Source organism: Periplaneta americana, chromosome 15 (assembly GCF_040183065.1).
Source record: "Periplaneta americana isolate PAMFEO1 chromosome 15, P.americana_PAMFEO1_priV1, whole genome shotgun sequence".
In the NCBI taxonomy this organism is placed as follows: Eukaryota; Metazoa; Arthropoda; class Insecta; order Blattodea; family Blattidae; genus Periplaneta; species Periplaneta americana.
The window spans coordinates 535,216-554,942 of NC_091131.1; the positions used below are offsets into that span (position 1 = coordinate 535,216).

The window sequence follows — 19,727 nt, forward strand, 5'->3', positions numbered from 1 at the left end:
AGGAAGGCGGAAACCAGAATGTATATTCCTCCTTATCTCTGTCCTTTTTGTATTTGCTATTGTTCTTATGCTGGTTGAGCGGAAGAGAAGGCTTAACTCTGTCGGTATAAATAAATCTATTAAATAAATAAATGAATAAATACTGGGTTTGCAGTTAAGGACCTCTCCTGACTGACTGTCGCATTTTTACATGTGTATTTATAGTTGAATCCAATTTTGCAATGTAGCTATTTTTGCACAAAAATTTTTTTTGATCAGCTAGCATATTTTTTTCTTTCATAATGAGTTGACAACACTGGACTAATCTTCCCAGTTGTCGCCTATCCCTATAACCTAGTAATTCCCCTTGTAAGAGATACAGTGCCTCCACAGTAATACAGTAACAACTGTTCAGTAGTTGCTGCGTAAGCAATATTCAGTCTTCCTCACGCACGTTACCTCCACGGTCCTGTTGCACCACAATTGGTGCGTGTTGCTTATACTGCGGAACAATTAGCTGGCCGACCTCAGTTGTTAAGGACACGTTAGCACCAGACCCGAACAGACTGCAGTAGTGTAGGGAATAGTATGAGTACCACACAATCACGTACCACCAGGTGTTTTCTCCGACTCTGTGGCAGAGGGCCTGTGTGACGTCATCATTTCAAGATGTCTGACATTACAGATACTTACCTCTTTCTTTCTGTGTAATTTGTTTCAGATTGGTTCTGCGACAATTTTATTGTCCTGATGAACTTTTTTTGTTCCTAACAAAATAAGAAATAGCCTATTTATTACAAATGGCCAGGGGCAGGTATTTATGGAAATTAATTTTATCATTTGTGTTTTTTAATATTGGTGTCCGCGGAGATTATTGGAGATTGATTTGTATTCTTGGCGGAGATTAATGGAAATTTTGGAAAATACAATTATTTTGGAATTGGTATATTAACACAGTATGAATATTACTTTCCAAATAATTAACAGTAAAGGTTCGTTGGATTCTGATAAAGGTGCGGTTTGGCCAATAGACAATATTTTTTGGATTGAGACTATATCTAACACATTCGTTAAAAAAAAAAAAAAAACTTGCAGCCCTCAAATTAACACTTTCAAATATTAGTGAAATGTTGAATTCTCCGTATTTTGAGTTCACTAATGTAATCAGAATACCTGGAATATCATGTAATGTAGACTACTTGGATATACACTGTAACAAATTCAAGTGAAAAAAAATCTGAAAAAAACTCACAATATGAAATTCGCTATAAAACGAAGCAATAGTAATAATTCCTGAATGTGTTCATATTTCGCTATTAGGACTGTATTTCGCGATTTGTCGCGATTGTTTTATCCGCATATTATTAATTAGTTTAGGTTATTAATCAAAATCACTTAATCCGTAAAGATTAGTAAAAATCTATTGTATTATGTCGTGATTTTCGCGATCTCCTTAATTACCCGGGCCTGCAAATGGCTTTAAAAAAACCCGCAGGTTGCCGCCCTCACATAAGCCCACCATCAGTCTCTATCCTGAGCAAGATTAATCCAGTCCCTCCCATCTACGTCTCGGCCTCCCGAAAGGTTTTTCTCCTCAGGTCTCCCAACTAACACTCTATATGCATTTCTGGATCCACCCATATGGTCCGCACCTGTGGAGTAATGGTTAGAGCGTCTGGCCGCGAAACCAGGTGGCCCAGGTTCGAATCCCGGTCGGGGCAAGTTACCTGGTTGAGGTTTTTCTGAGAAAATGCTGGGTAACTTTCGGTGGTGGACCCCTGACTCATTTCACCGGCATTATCACTTTCATCTCATTCAGACGCTAAATAACCAAAGATGTTGCTACAGCGTCGTAAAATAACCCACTTAAAAAAATATATAAAAAAATAAAAAACTCCACCCATCTCAAACGTCTGGATTTAATGTTTCTAATTATGATAGGTGAAGAATACAATGCGTGCAGTTCTGTGTTGTGCAACTTTCTCCATTTCCCTGTAACTTAATTCCTCTTAGGTCCAAATATTCTCCTAAGTACCTTCTTCTCGAACATTCTCAACCTCTGTTCCTCTCTCAAAGTGAGAGTACAAATCAAAGGACCAGCAGCTCTGACATAAGATATTGTTGTTTCCCAACTGATAAAATGCCGAATGTGAAATGGGAACACTTTTGCAAAAGGAGTGGCAATATTACGAAACCGAGTGGATCCTTTCACAAATTCATCATCATAATTAGAGAGAATAATAGATGGTTATTATTATTATTATTATTATTATTATTATTATTATTATTATTATTATTTAGTTATTTAACAACGCTATATCAACCCCTGTAACTTTTGTTTACACACAGATTTCTAATGTTTACACATCTTTCTGTGTCTAGTCTTAAAGTCTTATTCTTGTTCTCCACTCTTCTCTGTTTTTTCAATCCATGTCGTTTAGTCTGCACTACTGTAATAATAATACTTACTTACTGGGTTTTAAGGAACCCGGAGGTTCATTGCCGCCCTCACATAAGCCCGCTGTAGGTCCCTATCCTGCGCAAGATTAATCCAGTCTCTATCATCGTATCCCACCTCCCTCAAATCCATTTTAATATTATCCTCCCATCTACGTCTCGGCCTCCCCAAAGGTCTTTTTCCCCTTCGGCCTCTCAACTAACATTCTATATGCATTTCTGGATTCGCCCATACGTGCTACATGCCCTGCCCATCTCAAACATCTGGATTTAATGTTCCTAATTATGTGAGGTGAAGGATACAATGCGTGCAGTTCTGTGTTGTGTAACTTTCTCCATTCTCCTGTAACTTCATCCCTCTTAGCCCCAAATATTTTCCTAAGCACCTTATTCTCAAACACCCTTAACCTATCTATGTTCCTCTCTCAAAGTGAGAGTCCACGTTTCACAACCATAAAGAACAACTGGTAATATAACGTTTTATAAATTCTAACTTTCAGATTTTTTGACAGCAGACTGGATGATAAAAGCTTCTCGACCGAATAATAACACGCATTTCCCATATTTATTCTGTGTTTAATTTCCTCCCGAGTATCATTTATATTTGTTACTGTTGCTCCCAGGTATTTGAATTTTTCCACCTCTTCAAAGGATAAATTTCCAATTTTTATATTTCCATTTCGTACAATATTCTGGTCACGAGACATAATCATATACTTTGTCTTTTCGGGATTTACTTCCAAACCTATCTCTTTATTTGCTTCCTGTAAAATTCCCGTGTTTTCCCTAATCGTTTGTGGATTTTCTCCTAATATATTCACGTCATCCGCATAGACAAGCATCTGATGGAACCCGTTCAATTCCAAACCCTCTCTGTTATCCTGGACTTTCCTAATGGCATACTCTAGAGCAAAATTAAAAAGTAAAGGTGATAGTGCATCTCTTTGCTTTACCCACAGTGAATTGGAAACGCATGTGACAGGAACTGACCTATACGGACTCTGCTGTACGTTTCACTGAGACACATTTTAATTAATCAAACTAGTTTCTTGGGAATACCAAATTCAATACGAATATCATATAAAACTTCTCTCTTAACCGAGTCATATGCCTTTTTGAAATCTATGAATAACTGATGCACTGTACCCTTATACTCCCATTTTTTCTCCATTATCTGTCGAATAATAGTTGATCTATTACGCCTAAAACCACACTGATGATCCCCAATAATTTCATCTACATATGGAGTTAATCTTCTCAAAAGAATATTGGACAAAATTTTGTACGACGTCAACAAAAGTAATATTCCTCCAAAGTTACTACAGTTAGTCTTGTCCCCCTTCTTAAAGATAGGTACGATTATGGACTCCTTCCATTGTTCTGATACAATTTCCTTTTCCCAAATAGCAAGTACAAGCTTATAAATTTCGTTAGATAATGCACTTCCACCCTCTTGTATTAATTCTGCTAGAATTTGATCGATACGTGGAGACTTATAATTTTTCAGATTTTCTATCGCAATTTCGACTTCAGAAAGTGTGGGTAATAGTAATAGTAGTAATAGTAACGGACAGTGGAGGCTCTGGTGGTTCTCTTTTTATGTTGCCATTTCATATGGGAATGGCCAAAATCTGATATATTATAATGTGATCAGGGGTGTAATCGAAGTCACATGTCTTACTTTTTGGTATTATAAAGTGCCGGTATGCCTTTTGAACAGAAGTTGTAGGCTCTGTATCGTGGAATTTGGGTCGTAATAAATTATTTGACGTTTCTCCCGCAGGCGATGTCCGTCCAGCCTGGTGGCGCCCATCACGAGGATCGTCGTGGATGAGATCAAGCACGCTTGCAGGAAGCAGCCGGCTGCCTGCGGCTACCGCACTGCCGACAACAGTCAGTACTCGCATTTGCTATCATTTATTAACAGCCGTAGCGATAGATATTTTGAGCAATCAGGTGAGAAAGGAAAAATATATATTGTTGCGTAATTGTATTACAGCGAATCTAATAGTGACACTGAATGCACGTGAAGTAATTCGTGGTAGAGAGATTCTTCGTAAGTGCTATAAAACGTTTCTATAATCAGGTAACTGACGACACAATAAGAAATGAAAGCGTAGTTGAAGAAACTGATGAAGAAGAGAAAAAGAAATTGGCTGGGTCACTGGCTGAGAAGAAACTGCCTACTGAAAGTAATGGTGAACGGGAGGAAAGTTCGGGGCAATGGGAGATATCAGATGATAGACATTAAGATATATGGATCATATACGGAGACTAAGAGGAAGGCAGAAAATATGAAAGATTGGATAATGCTGGGTTTGCAGTGAAAGACATGCCCTTGGGCAGAACACTATGAATGAATGAATAAGGTGCCTTTATAAATCACACGGGTGTAGTGAGGGATATGTTGTGATTTCGTGACTCGTTCAGTTTAAATAAGTTCTTCAACGACTCTGTATCAGCTACTAGGTTATGAAATGGTGCCCTAGCAACTGGGTATCAAATCTAGTTTTGAAACTGTGTCTCGTCTGATCGATTACTTCCAAGAAAAAATCTGAAGATGCAGATTTGAGGATTGTTGTCCAGGCTCTACAGTCTAGTTACACCATGGAAACTTTATGTGAGTTTCAAAAGCTCATTTCTTTTGTGGCTGTTTCACTAAGAAAAGTCAAAATTTTGTAAGTACTCACCAGACACTGCCAGGCGGAACAAAATGCTTCTTTCTTGCTCATAAATGGTAGTCTTCCTCTCTTTCTTATCTTCAGCACTTATCATCCTTGTAGGTAGCTGTGGATGAGATTAGCTCTTCAACAATCGAGGGCTCTGTGTTCGCACTTTGTACTGGCGTTACACTTTGAAAGCAGTAAGGAGACACACCTTTCATAACAAATGTGCTGACCATCCCATGAAGGTCTCACTAATTAACTAATTTTCTGCATTGACATATCGGCATTGCTCTTTACCTGAAATATCACATGTTAGAGTCGTTAAAAAAATCAAAGCATAAAATGATGACCAGAAGTTTATGTTCAACAGCTTTCCTCGTCAAAAATGTATTATTCTACATAATGCATTGTAAGACAGCCACTTTCTGCTGTTACAGCCGAGCCATGATTGTAGTAGTAGTAGTAGTAGTAGTAGTAGTAGTAGTAGTAGTAGTAGTAGTAGTAGTAGGTTTATTTTGCCTGGCAGAGTTAAGGCCATGAGGCCTTCTCTTCCACTCAGCCAGGTTTCAATAATATACATGAAATACAAAATTTGATTACAAAACAACACAAAAGAAAATACCTTAGAAATTACATAAAATATAGTAGAAAATTACAATAGAAAAGATCAGTTACATAATATAAAATTACAAATAGTCAAGATCGGCTATGTAATATATAAAATAAAGTAGAAAATTACACATAATCAAAATCAGTTACATAACATAAAGGGGAATATACACACTCACACACACACACAACACACACACACACACAAACACACAATTTATATGACCTAAAATGCCCGAGATAAATACGACGATTAATTCACTTGAGATATATTATACAGTTAGTATACTAATAGGAGAATACATGTGGGTTACAAGACATAAAATGTTGATTAGCAAATTCGTACTAAATGGCATACAAACACAAATGATTAAGAAATATATCAAGATAATAAAAAAAAGAGAAAAGAGAAAAAAAAAAGAAGAAGAAGAGAGATGAGGAAAAAATAACAACTTAGTCATTTAAGACTACTTAGAAACTTCCGCAAGAGTCTAGTTCTGTTCATTAAAAACATTTCTAAGTAGTGTGTACTTAAAATATTTTAGACTCCGACTGCTCCTGATTTTCTCTGACAAGGAATTCCAGGAATGAGCTGTGTGTATTGTGAAGGAAGCAGAGTAGAGAGATGTTTGATGGAATGGAATTGATAGATTGTAAGACAGCAGCTGCATGGTCACTGTGGTCTCTTCGAAGAAATGAAAAAATGATCTTCAAAGCACAATGAAATAGGTTCATTTGTTTTTGTTTAAAAATGCTCATGAATTTGCATATACAAACTTAGCCTTTACGAATTACACACTTAAAGAACAAACTGTGCAATCTGGTGAACCTCTGAACTGCTTTCTTCCAAGTATAAAATCCATGCTTTCAATCCATTAGTTTCTATGATATAAAATAGGAATTCCCAAGGCTGAGAAGTCGTGGTCTATTGGAGATAGTGGATCCAAGTAAGGTAGATGTCTTCATTTGCGAGGCAAGTGTGGGCAAAGTGATCTTCTTGGCATACCTGTAGCGACTGGTGTGACAACTAAATGAATGAATGAATGTATGGAGGGGAAATGACAGGAGAAATACAGTAGGCCTATTAAAAAGTACGCGAAAACGCGCGATTTCAAGGGAGTTTGGGGCTGAGAAAAACAATATGTGCACGTCAAGCGTGTATGTGACAACTGGAAATGGCATGCTGTTTTCTGCTCCGAGGGCTCTGACCAGTAGTAGCAGACTTTTCTATGCAGCTTCTCCTATTTTCAGTGACCCAGATCTTGATGGTATGCTGAGTAGTGCGAATGTATAGAGCATGCACCCAGTGTAGTGCAGTGTAGTGTAGTAGTGGCTGTAGTGAGCCATGACATTGATATGCACTTCAAATATGAAAGTCTACAGTTCAGAGGATTATTATATACATCTGTGATCAGATAAATTTAGCATATATTATTTAAAACTTCTAATACTCTTTCTTGTGAATCATTGATAGTGTTGGAGGCATCGTGGTTTCGCGTTTTAATGGTGAAATAATTTTTTTGGTGTTGTTTTCATCTTCAGTAATAGATTGAACCTTTATTGTTAAATTCTACATGACAACAGAAGTAACAATCACAAAATACATATTATATCTACAGTTTAATAAAAATTTTGCTCATGAATAATAAATATCAGGATGATAATGAGTCAACAGTGTGTTTTGGATGTCCAGTTTGTAAAAAAAAAAAACATGTACATCGAATTTGGGAATTAAGATTCATGTTGGAAAAGCGCATCCACAATGCAGGAGACACACTTTAGCTGCTAAATATGAAACACCAAATGTAACATCAAATTCGTAATTAGCTATTGATAATGTTAACCATAACACCTCTGAAATCTCCATTAATAATTACCAACAACAAGATAGCCCTACTGAAAGTTATATTATGCAAGAATGGTAAACAAACTTCTGACATACTATTAGATGGAAATAAAGATGATCTCGAAAGATTAACTGCTGATGTGCTAACATTTTTTGTTAATCAAATAGCGGAGCTGCCAGGACCTGTTCACCCTGCAATTCCATACTTCAACTATCGTAAATCTAATAAACACAAAAGCTCGCATACTTATATGTCTTCTTGTAATCCACAAAGAGACAACAAGAAAAAAATTAAAGAAAATATGAATTTGAGGTCGCTCAATACAATTTCTACAATCATAGACGCCAAGTTGCCCGAAAAATCATGACAGAATCAAATAAGCACTCATGCAAAATCCCACTTTCTTTAATAACGGAACATTTCACTAAAACATTTAACAAAGAAAATAATCTACCTTCTTCTTTTTCTGAGGAACCTTCTCATCATGACTTTTCTGAAGATATTCTAATTAGTGAAGATAAAATTCATAAGGCACTCTTTAGTATTAAAGTCACCACAACTCCTGGTTCTGACAAAGTTACGGTTCGAGTCTTGAGACATCTCAGAACTACAAAATTTCTTACTTTGCTATCCAATGCCATGCTTAAATTTAATTGCATACCTAAGCAACTGAAAATGGCACGAACAATATTTATTTATAAAGGAGATGCTGCAAATAACATTAAGGAGTGGCGACCTATCACTATTTTTCAGTGATTAGAAGAATTTTTGAATGAGTGATTCATTCTAAATTACGAGCCATCATCAGTCAAAACCCTTTCCAGTCGGGTTTCATGCCTATTTCTGGAACCCATATAAATTCTTCAATAATAAATGGATGACTTGCTTTGCGTAGTCCACCATAAACAGTTTATGAGATTTTTATGTAGATAGTGTCTTATTTTCAAACCTTGGACAATGGACTCAGATGATGATTTGACTTTTGTAATTGCCTCTATTGCTTGTTACAAGGCCTTGAAAAGGAAGAAAATGAGAATGTGGATGCAGCAGTATCTTAGTAAAAGACACTATGCAGATTCAAAAACTTGCTGAGAATGTCAGAACACGATTTTAATATAGTGCTGCAAAAATATTTCCTGTTACATCAAAGAAAGACACAATTTAAGAGCAGCCATTTCATCTCAATTAAAAAAATTACAGCACGATTGATTGACTGTCATAGAACCTACGATATGATAGGTGTTAAAGGAGCGGGTAATATCGTATAATTATTATTTCCGAAGTTTTACGAACGTTAACATACATCACCAAATACGACCATTACTGACATCAACAGCATTAACGTTTAGCATACGACGAGAGTGCGAAAACTCTCTACTGTATTCTCGAGAACAATTAAATAATATAATTCCAGTTCTCTAAAACAGTCGGTCTTCTTTGTTTTGTCTCTGTATACCTTTTGGAGACACATCCCACTAACAAGGCCTTTCCATCAGTGCATTACTTTTATTCTAACGTATTTTCTTTCGTCCACTCCATTACTTTGAACAACTTACAGCCAACACCAAGGACCAATGATAGTATAAAAACGATCAAGATACACGCCACAAAATCTTAGTTGTTCCTATGGAAACTGTACGAACTTTGCCGAACTGTACCGACGCTGCACGAGCAAACGAATTGACTTGACATGTTTTCCATTGCTGCTGGAAAACACGCCAACGTGTTAAAAGTGTCAACTTCAACATACTCAGTCAACATGTTAAGTCAGTTGAGACTTGAAATGTCCATATACATGTTACATTCAACATGTTATATTTAACATTTTGTTGTTAAATGTTTAATAGTGGGGACGAGCCTTAAGAGAATTTTTTTACATTTTAAATTGCATGTTTGTACTTTTCTTGGTATTTTTGCATTTTTAGTAGGCCTACTGATATTTTTTTAGTGTATGCAAAAACACTAAAAGAAGCATTTCAGGCACAAACATCAGTTTTAGGCATTCATAGGAGTTTATGGTTCATTTAGGTCTTATAGAATTTTTATTGGGGAATCCTGTGTACATGAAACGTAGATATACCTGAATAATAATATATCTAGGACATAGCAAACAAAATAGAAATCTGTTTCCTAGTGGTTACTGCAGCAGGTAGTAGTAATACGCACTTCTGAATATAAAAAAAAGATCCGTTAAGTTTTGTAAACAAGACAAAAGTTAGATTGGATGAACATCAGTAAGTTTAATAAAACAGGTGGAAGTATATCTATTTAAACTATTTATATCATTCTTGTACAATTCGATCAAGTTTTTGTAAAAATTACATTTAACGAAATGGTTGTAAAAATTTTAAAACGCATTATTAAACCATAAAACAATAGATACTGCAGAGGAATAACATTCGTCTCCTAGAGTAACACGGTCACCATGTCCAAAACCACGTTTTCGGTATTTGGGATTTATTCACTTAAAAATGCCGAGAACAAGTAAGTTACTGTTGCAGTAAGATAAAAACTTGTTACAAAATATAGTAAACAAATAAGTTACTGTTGCAGTAAGATAGAAACGTGTTACAGAATATAGTAAACAAATAAGTTATTGTTGCAGTAAGATAGAAACGTACGTTATAAAATACAGCAAACAAGTAAGTTACTGTTGCAGTAAGATAGAAACGTGTTACAGAATATAGTAAACAAATAAGTTACTGTTGCAGTAAGATAGAAACGTGTTACAGAATATAGTAAACAAATAAGTTATTGTTGCAGTGAGATAGAAACGTACGTTATAAAATACAGTAAACAAGTTACTGTTGCAGTAAGATAGAAACGTGTTACAGAATATAGGCTTAGTAAACAAATAAGTTATTGTTGCAATAAAATAGAAACGTGTTACAGAATATAGTAAACAGATAAGTTACTGTTGCAGTAAGATAGAAACATGTTACAGAATATAGTAAACAGGTAAGTTATTGTTGCAGTAAGATAGAAACGTACGTTATAAAATACAGCAAACAAGTAAGTTACTGTTGCAGTAAGATAGAAACGTGTTACAGAATATAGTAAACAAATAAGTTATTGTTGCAGTAAGATAGAAACGTACGTTATAAAATACAGCAAACAAGTAAGTTACTGTTGCAGTAAGATAGAAACGTGTTACAGAATATAGTAAACAAATAAGTTATTGTTGCAGTGAGATAGAAACGTACGTTATAAAATACAGCAAACAAGTAAGTTACTGTTGCAGTAAGATAGAAACGTGTTACAGAATATAGTAAACAAATAAGTTATTGTTGCAGTAAGATAGAAACGTACGTTATAAAATACAGCAAACAAGTAAGTTACTGTTGCAGTAAGATAGAAACGTGTTACAGAATATAGTAAACAAATAAGTTATTGTTGCAGTGAGATAGAAACGTACGTTATAAAATACAGCAAACAAGTAAGTTACTGTTGCAGTAAGATAGAAACGTGTTATAGAATATAGTAAACAAATAAGTTATTGTTGCAGTGAGATAGAAACGTACGTTATAAAATACAGCAAACAAGTAAGTTACTGTTGCAGTAAGATAGAAACGTGTTACAGAATATAGTAAACAAATAAGTTATTGTTGCAGTAAGATAGAAACGTACGTTATAAAATACAGCAAACAAGTAAGTTACTGTTGCAGTAAGATAGAAACGTGTTACAGAATATAGTAAACAAATAAGTTATTGTTGCAGTGAGATAGAAACGTACGTTATAAAATACAGCAAACAAGTAAGTTACTGTTGCAGTAAGATAGAAACGTGTTACAGAATATAGTAAACAAATAAGTTATTGTTGCAGTGAGATAGAAACGTACGTTATAAAATACAGTAAACAAGTTACTGTTGCAGTAAGATAGAAACGGGTTACAGAATATAGTAAACAAATAAGTTATTGTTGCAATAAAATAGAAACGTGTTACAGAATATAGTAAACAGATAAGTTACTGTTGCAGTAAGATAGAAACATGTTACAGAATATAGTAAACAGGTAAGTTATTGTTGCAGTAAGATAGAAACGTACGTTATAAAATACCGTAAACAAATCAGTTACTATTACAGTAAGATAGAAACCTATGTTACAAAATATAGTAAACAAATCAATTATTATTGCAATAAGATAGAAACCTATGTTACAAAATATAGTAAACAAATCAATTATTATTGCAATAAGATAGAAACCTATGTTACAAAATACCGTAAATAAATCAATTACTATTGCAGTAAGATAGAAACCTATGTTATGAAATGCAACGAACAAGTAACTGTTGCAGTAAGATATATGCGTGAGTTTCAGTGGATCAGTTGTCACTTCATACAGTAAGTGGTCTGCTGGGATGTGGGCAGTATAAGTAATTTCGTGCTTAAGTGGGAATGTCGCATATTGCCTTGTAATTATCTTAACGCTATTTTCGAGAACAAAGATAAAAACTACCCTAGAATCCCCATACATGTCTAATGTGAAATAAAATCTGTAGATCTTTTATTTACGCAGATTATGTGTGAAGTTGATTTTATAAATAATAAGTATTGTCATACCCCTGATTGAGGTTCTGGCTGATCTGTACCTCTGCTATCAGGCAGCACATCTCACCTGACTATATGTGTTCAATTATTGTTTGTGTACATCTGAAGTCTGACTAGTGCAATATGTAGCTAATCAGCGATGTATGAAGTGGAGGGGGAAAGGAACTGGCCTAATTGCCTCGTAAGTGGTGCCTTGTTGGTATCACTTGAGGGGTTCAGATCTGTCTTCGGATGCTTGACGAAACAACAAACAACATCTCAAACGCTGTAGATGCATGAACCCTAAAGGTGAAGTATGATGTAGATCCTTGAAAATTATTCGGATGAAATAACATAAAAATGGTGGTGGGAAGGCATACCCACCTACCGACCAAAATGTGTATATGAAAGGCTAAACAAACCTAACCTAACCTGTCACTGAACGAAAACTCGCTTTCTGTCTATTCATGTACGTACATGCAAGGCATGAGATCGATCCTCTGCATTGGTAACTACATTCACAGCTGCTTTCCATCTTTATTTCGATGTCAAATTGGTGTTGGCACTCAATTTTCCTTTTGAAGGGAAGTTCGTACCTCAGCACACGGGTTCCCCACTGGTGTGTCGCGCAGCCCCATGGACTGTGTCGCGATATTTTGGAATTGAAAAATAAATTTTATGCCATCCAGAAAGTTTCTTTACAGCGCATTGTTTATTTACAACGAAGTCTTTGGTATGGTACATTTTATTTTGAGACACACTTTACCAATAAAACGTGAACACCTGCAACTATGCTTAGTAATTGTTTACTCTTCCCACTTAGCATTAAACAGAGTTTAGAATCGTCAGCACGTACTGGTCAGTTTCAGGACGCCTTTACGTGATAGTGCGACTAATATATTAATTAAAAGTGCTTATTTGGATTTTATCATCGACAAATTTTTAATTTGAAAAAGACTATCTGAATCAAGTTCTGGGTTAGATGACAGCAGTGCTAATTCAAGTAATGTGAGCGAAAATTCCCTTCAGGGTTACAAAACCGTGCTGCGTTCGTAAATATAGTGGTGAATACTTGCAGTATGGTTTTACGTGACACGGAGATGAATATGAACAAAATTTCGAGTGTTTATATGCGGAAATATTTTGTCAAATCAGTCGATGGTGCCGAATAAACTAGAAAGACATTTAGAACTGCCGTTTTCAACGTCGTACTTGTGTGAATTAGTATTTTCTACCATCAAAACAGTGAAATCTAAACAAAGGAACAAATTGCTGCATCTTGAAGATGATGTTTACGTGTTGGACTGTCAACCGTAAGGCCATGTATAGAGAAACTCTGAGCAACCCACCAAGCCCAGACTTCACATTAATTTAAATAGGTGAGTTTCCAAAAACGATAATAAAAATCTTTTATCGGACATCCAGCATAGGCAGGTTGAGATTTTTTTACACATAGCTTTGTTTTTTTCTAATGCCACTAAAGTTTCTGCTTTTTTTTTTTTTTTTTTTTTTTAAGAATTTTCGGTTGCGTGTTAATCGTCGACCGATCTACAACACTGGATGTTGTTATCAGTGCCTTTTTTTTCTGGCAGAACGCACTGGAACGGCATTTTGTTGCATTTTTCGTCATGGAACCAAAATACCTGTGAATAACTATGTTTGAATATAGTTTTTCTTTGAATTCCGCTCAGACCTCGAAAATCTTAGTTGGACGAAAAGAAAGTTAAAACGACAAATTCTCCGTGCAGTGAACAGTAATTATCTCGCCATCCTCTATAAAAATTGAAGAGTACACGAGAAAAAAGATGAATGTCACAATGCTCTTAAGAGTGATGTCAGTTATAATTCAATGGATTACTACAAAATTTAGTGTTCTTATCATATCTGATAAAAAGGAGAACTGTCATCCTTTCCTTCCTTTTTAATAGGAACAGCAATAAATCTTGCATGAATATACTGAATTAGATCATTATCTCACCCTTAACAACAGTGTGACATTCATCCTTTTTTCACCTGTGCCTACTCTTTTAATTGATATTTAATATTCTACACGGAGTTCCACCACCTTTTTCTCCAGAAGAAAAGTACTTACTAGTTATTATTATATTATTATTTTAATAAAAACAAATAAGTGTGTCGTCAGTCAAAAAAGGTTGGGAACCCTGCATTAGCGTGGTAACACAGTAGTAGAGAAATAACAAATAATAATTAATTTTTATTGTGGTAAGGAACAGGAATGTAATTCTCTATGAGTTTGCTGCACTCCCAGTTGCGATGCTGATAATTCCTGTGACGGATGGATCATCATCAGTCAGCTTGCTAGGACAGCATTGAAGCCCAGACTTCTTTACTTGGCAGGAAAATTCATACAGCTGGTGATCCCTGCAGTGGATGCCCAATTCTGCTGATGATATTTTTATCTGTTATTTTTTTTTTGCATACATGGTTTTGGTGAACACAAGTGCACACATTTCATGGCATACATAAAGAAAAGTTTGCTAATTTTCATAAATAGTAACGGTTTTTAGTAATGCTGAATGATTTTATTTTAACAGCTTAAGGTATAGTTCTGAATTTATGCTTTATTTTCATTAATTTTCAATGGCGGAAAGTGTTAACAACCAGCCACATGCTTCATCTGCTTGTGTGCTGTTTTGAAACCGATCTCCTGATCCGAAATTTCAGACTTTGAACCTCATTATAATAGAATTTCTATTTTAAGCTTTAAAATATGAATGTGTTACATTTATGCTAGGACGTACATCATTATTACCACCTAACCATTTGGCTCACATTCTCGTAGTTTTCCTCAGTCGTGTTGCGTCACCCTTGCGTAAGGTCGTACGAGGTGACGTCGCTCAAGCATGCGGCGATGACATCATTGCGTCTGTATTCCCTCCGCATGACGTGTCGCGCGGGGGCGGCGGAACTGATAACAAGGAGCAGCTGTTGAAATGGAGTCGGAACTGTTATCATAGTGAGAAATAAGTTTGAAAATGCAACATTATTACAGACTTTCGACAGTGACCCCAAATCCAACAGTGTAGATAGCTGTGATAGCCCCCCTCCCGAAATGCATAGGATCACTTCATGTGACGTCGAAAAAAGTTTTTCATGATATAATAGTTTGCTTAAGTAAGTTCTCAGTTTGATTCTTTATACAAATACACCTATAACCTTTTAAAATCAAAGGGATTCACTTATTACAATGTTGGGAAAATCCTTAGGGAAATTGTAAAGGACTCTATTCAAATTTTGCAGTTTCATCTCTATTTCAAGTAATATGATTCACTTTAATTTTCTTTTGAAATTTATTGTATGTATTTTCATTGTAAACTTTTATATATGTATTTGTTTTCTGGATTCTTATGGTCACCCTTATTGAAGGGCAGATGGTTTTATTTTATTTTATAAATCCGATGTGTACAGCCAGTACTATTGGAGATGAATAGGTCTGCGAACAGCACAGTTGATTGGATAGGCTTCTTTCACTGACTGCGCCACGTATTCTTTTGATTTGTCTCCTTCCCTTAAATTCATAACTGTGGCGTAGATGTTTAGTTTTTCTTGTTTTGTCTTCAAGTTTTGAAAGTGAGGGAGCCTGATATGTCTAGAATTGATAAAATAATTTCTTGTTCCAATCAATTTAAATATTTCTTTAAAAAACCTTTCTTTGTGGTGATACCTTCTCCACTGATTGAAATGAGGGAAAAACAACACATTTGCCAATATAACTATCTAATGATTTCTCGATATTCTTGTCCACTTCTATTTCGAATTTATGCATGAGATTGATTATCACAAACTTTTCTTGCTGTGCGCGAGTTTAACAATATAGAAATAGAAACTCCTCGTTATGATCAAGCCAGGAAGCTATTTCAAACTATACTTGCATCAGAAAGTAATTCTGTATTGCAGATTTAAGTAGCATGTCCGCGGGAGCATTTTAATTAATATACTACGCTAATGTTTGTGGAAATTGCAACCAAGAAGAATACATGTGACTGAAATGAAATTTATACCACAGATTATCCACACCTGTGGAGTACGGCTAGCGCGTCTGGCCGCGAAACCAGATGGTCCGGCTTCGAATCCCGTCGGGGCAAGTTACCTGGTTGAGGTTTTTCCGCGGTTTTCCCTCAACCCAATATGAGCAAATGCTGGGTAACTATCGGTGCTGGACCCCAGACTCATTTCACCGACATTATCACCTTCATGTCATTCAGACGCTAAATAACCTGAGATGTTGATACAGAGTCGTAAAATAACCTACTCAAAAAAAAAGATATCACAGATTAGGTACATGACAATACACAAATGATCAGAATTACAGAACTGTACCTGATCTGTGACCGTGAGATTTCAGTATGGTGTGAAGCCTCCATGCGCTGCAATCAGAGCCTCTAAGCATCGTGGCATGGAATCAAAGAGGGCCTGGATATGTTCCTGGGGAATCTCCCTCCACGCAGTTTGTATGCGAGTCCACAAAGCGTCAAGAGTGGATGCTGCAGGACCATGACGAACAAGTTGCCGACCAATCATATCCCAGACATATTCGATGGGCGACATGTCTGGTGAACGTGCAGGCCAGAGAAGCAGTGATACCCGTCGTTCTTCGAATAAGACTTGCAAAATCCTCACCACATGTGGCCGGGCATTGTTCTGCTGAAATATATGGCATGTGGAGTTGCCTGAAGGAGGGGCTGTACCTCGATGTACGTATCCAATGGCGCCCCAAACCATCACACTAGACGTTTGTCCGCTATGCCGCTCAACAATGCAGGCTCTCATTGCTTTCACCACGGTAGCGTCCAACACGTATGCAGCCATCATTGTAGGACAAGTTGAAGCGGGATTCGTCCGAAAACACTACATTTTGCCACTCAGCTCGGAAGTGACGGCGTTCACGTGCCCATTATTGTCTGAGGCATTAGTGGTTTCTCAACAGTGAAAGCCGACGCAACGGCATGCGAGCCACTAGTCCAGCCCTCAAAAGACGGCGACGAACCGTTGACGCAGACAGGTCCACACCCGTTGCAGTACTCCAGCGTCGACTCAACACTGAATGAAGCTGTACGGGCCGTCACAGCCATGCGGACAAGATGGCGGTCATCCCGTGCTGTGGTCACATTACGTGGTCCAGTACCCGCTCGCCTCTTCTATCCACTGGTTCCACACACGCATCACTGTCGTAGCAGCATGCCCTGTACGAGCTGAAATGTCACGGTCTGACAAACCTGCTTCCCGGAGACCAACTATTCTGCCCCATTCGAACTCACTTGCTGATATTGCACCCTTCCACCTCGACGAGGCATACCTGCACAGCTTTCACTTTTCCACTTCGTTTGGAAGCTGCACTGACTGAGCAAGGCATAACACTGACTTGCTGGTGACACAAGAGACCTCACTGTTGGGCCTCTGTGTACGCCATCTCTCTGGAAATGTAATCATTTATTGGTGGTACTCTGTTCTACATGTAATCAGTTATTGGTGGTACTCTGTTCTACATGTAATCAGTTATTGGTGGTACTCTGTTCTACATGTAATCAGTTCTTGGTGGTACTCTGTTCTACATGTAATCAGTTATTGGTGGTACTCTGTTCTACATGTAATCAGTTATTGGTGGTACTCTGTTCTACATGTAATCAGTTATTGGTGGTACTCTGTTCTACATGTAATCAGTTATTGGTGGTACTCTGTTCTACATGTAATCAGTTATTGGTGGTACACTGTTCTACATATCTTCCGAGTTTGAAGTCGTTCCGGCCATTCTTTCTGGGTGTTGCACTTTTCACAAACAGTAAGTGTACATTCGGAAAGTTGTTTGATGTTCATATGGTAACATTGGAAAATCTATCTTTGTCTAGATGTTTAACGATTCGGTCCACTGTGCGCTGCTGGACTCGTAAGTCATAACACGTAGGCTGCTGGTATCGAAGGATTGTTGTTGCAATTGTGATTTTCACAAATTTCGTTTTCTGGGAACTTTATTAAAGTTAAAGGCAATTGAAAATGTATTCATACGTAGTATTTGTTTTAACATTCCGTGAAAAAAGTAACTGTCTTTACCATATCAAATTTGAGGATGCTATAGTAAATTTATCCCAAAATTTAAATTGACATAATTCTGTTATGGTCACAAATATGAATAGATGAAAAGTTCGCTTATCCTAGTGTTCCATATTAATGGCATGTCCTGATCAGCACTGCTTCATTCATTATATATTGCAGCTCACACAAGTGTGAGAATTACGTTTCTAAGATTAAACATTTATATAATTTTGAGGTTGTTCTGTATGGTTGTGAAACTTGGACTCTCACTCTGAGAGAGGAACATAGGTTAAGGGTGTTTGGGAATAAGGCGCTTAGGAAAATATTTGGGGCTAAGAGGGATGAAGTTACAGGAGAATGGAGAAAGTTACACAACACAGAACTGCACGCATTGTATTCTTCACCTGACATAATTAGGAACGTTAAATCCAGACATTTGAGATTGGCAGGGCAAGTAACATGTATGGGTGAATCCAGAAATGCATATAGAGTGTTAGTTGGGAGGCCGGAGAGAAAAAGAGTTTTGAGGAGGCCGAGACGTAGATGGGAGGATAATATTAAAATGGATTTGTGGGAAGTGGAATATGATAATAGAGACTGGATTAAACTTTTACAGGATAGGGACCGATGGCGGGCTTATGTGAGGGCGGCAATGAACCTGCGGGTTCCTTAAAAGCCACAAGTAAGTAAGTTACCTTGAAGTAGGATTGATTGAATATTTTGGTACATTTATCTTCATAACTAATATATGAATCGACTAATGGACACCGGTAACAACAAAGGAAATAAGCGTAATGCATAGATGAAATCTGACATGTAAACAAATACAGGAATAAAATAAATTACAATTACTTACAAAATAGAAGAGCAAATATGTACACACTTAACGTTCATACTTTAAACTCAAAATACATAAGCTATCCATGAAGGAGTAGTTGTTAATTAATATAGCCTTTGTCTTTTAATTATTCGAAGTGAATGTATTATTATTTCTCTAATAAATCGTTTTTAGGAAGATAAAAAGTTATCAACAAAAATAAAAGCTCTCTCAAGTCTAATGATTGTAGTTTCATGATGCGTGCTTCAATCAATGAGGAGAGAGGAGGAAATATCATTTGAAAGGTACACGGTGATAATCGCGTCGTCGCAACGATTCTCGGAACTCCTGGATGGCTCAATATTATCGTCTTTCATGATCCAGAGCCGTCCAGCCGAGTGAGACTCGGACATTCGTTAAACCGAACATTGGACCACTCCGCGAGACGCATACTGTCTATAGCGCCAGGCGTTCAGTAGCGATATGTATGCAGGACTCTAATACAGACAAGCATCGGTTTGCTTGTTTTTCTGTTTCGGTACATTTGGTTTACTCTGATCCAATTTGTCAGTTAGCACGTTCGTAATTACCCGGTACAGGCTATGCTGTTATGGAAGTAACCGAAAAGTGGTTTTGAGATTTCGTATATCGGTCCATATACTCATGGTCGGATTTTCTTTGTATTCTGTGTCTACCAGTTAATTTACCTGGGAATGATGCACATGCAATAAAATACATTCTTAGTAAAAGGTACTTTTTTACTAATGGCGATGT

The 19,727-nt window shown here is 36.7% G+C and overlaps 1 protein-coding gene across 1 annotated transcript in view; it reads left to right on the top strand.

Moving 5' to 3' along the window:
• Positions 1–19,727, top strand: part of LOC138715781 (platelet binding protein GspB-like) — a 173,629-nt gene that overhangs the window by 17,432 nt on the left and 136,470 nt on the right. The window contains exon 2 of the mRNA XM_069848844.1: positions 4,220–4,329. Coding sequence (XP_069704945.1) covers positions 4,220–4,329 — 110 coding nt within the window. The remainder of the gene's footprint in view (positions 1–4,219; positions 4,330–19,727) is intronic.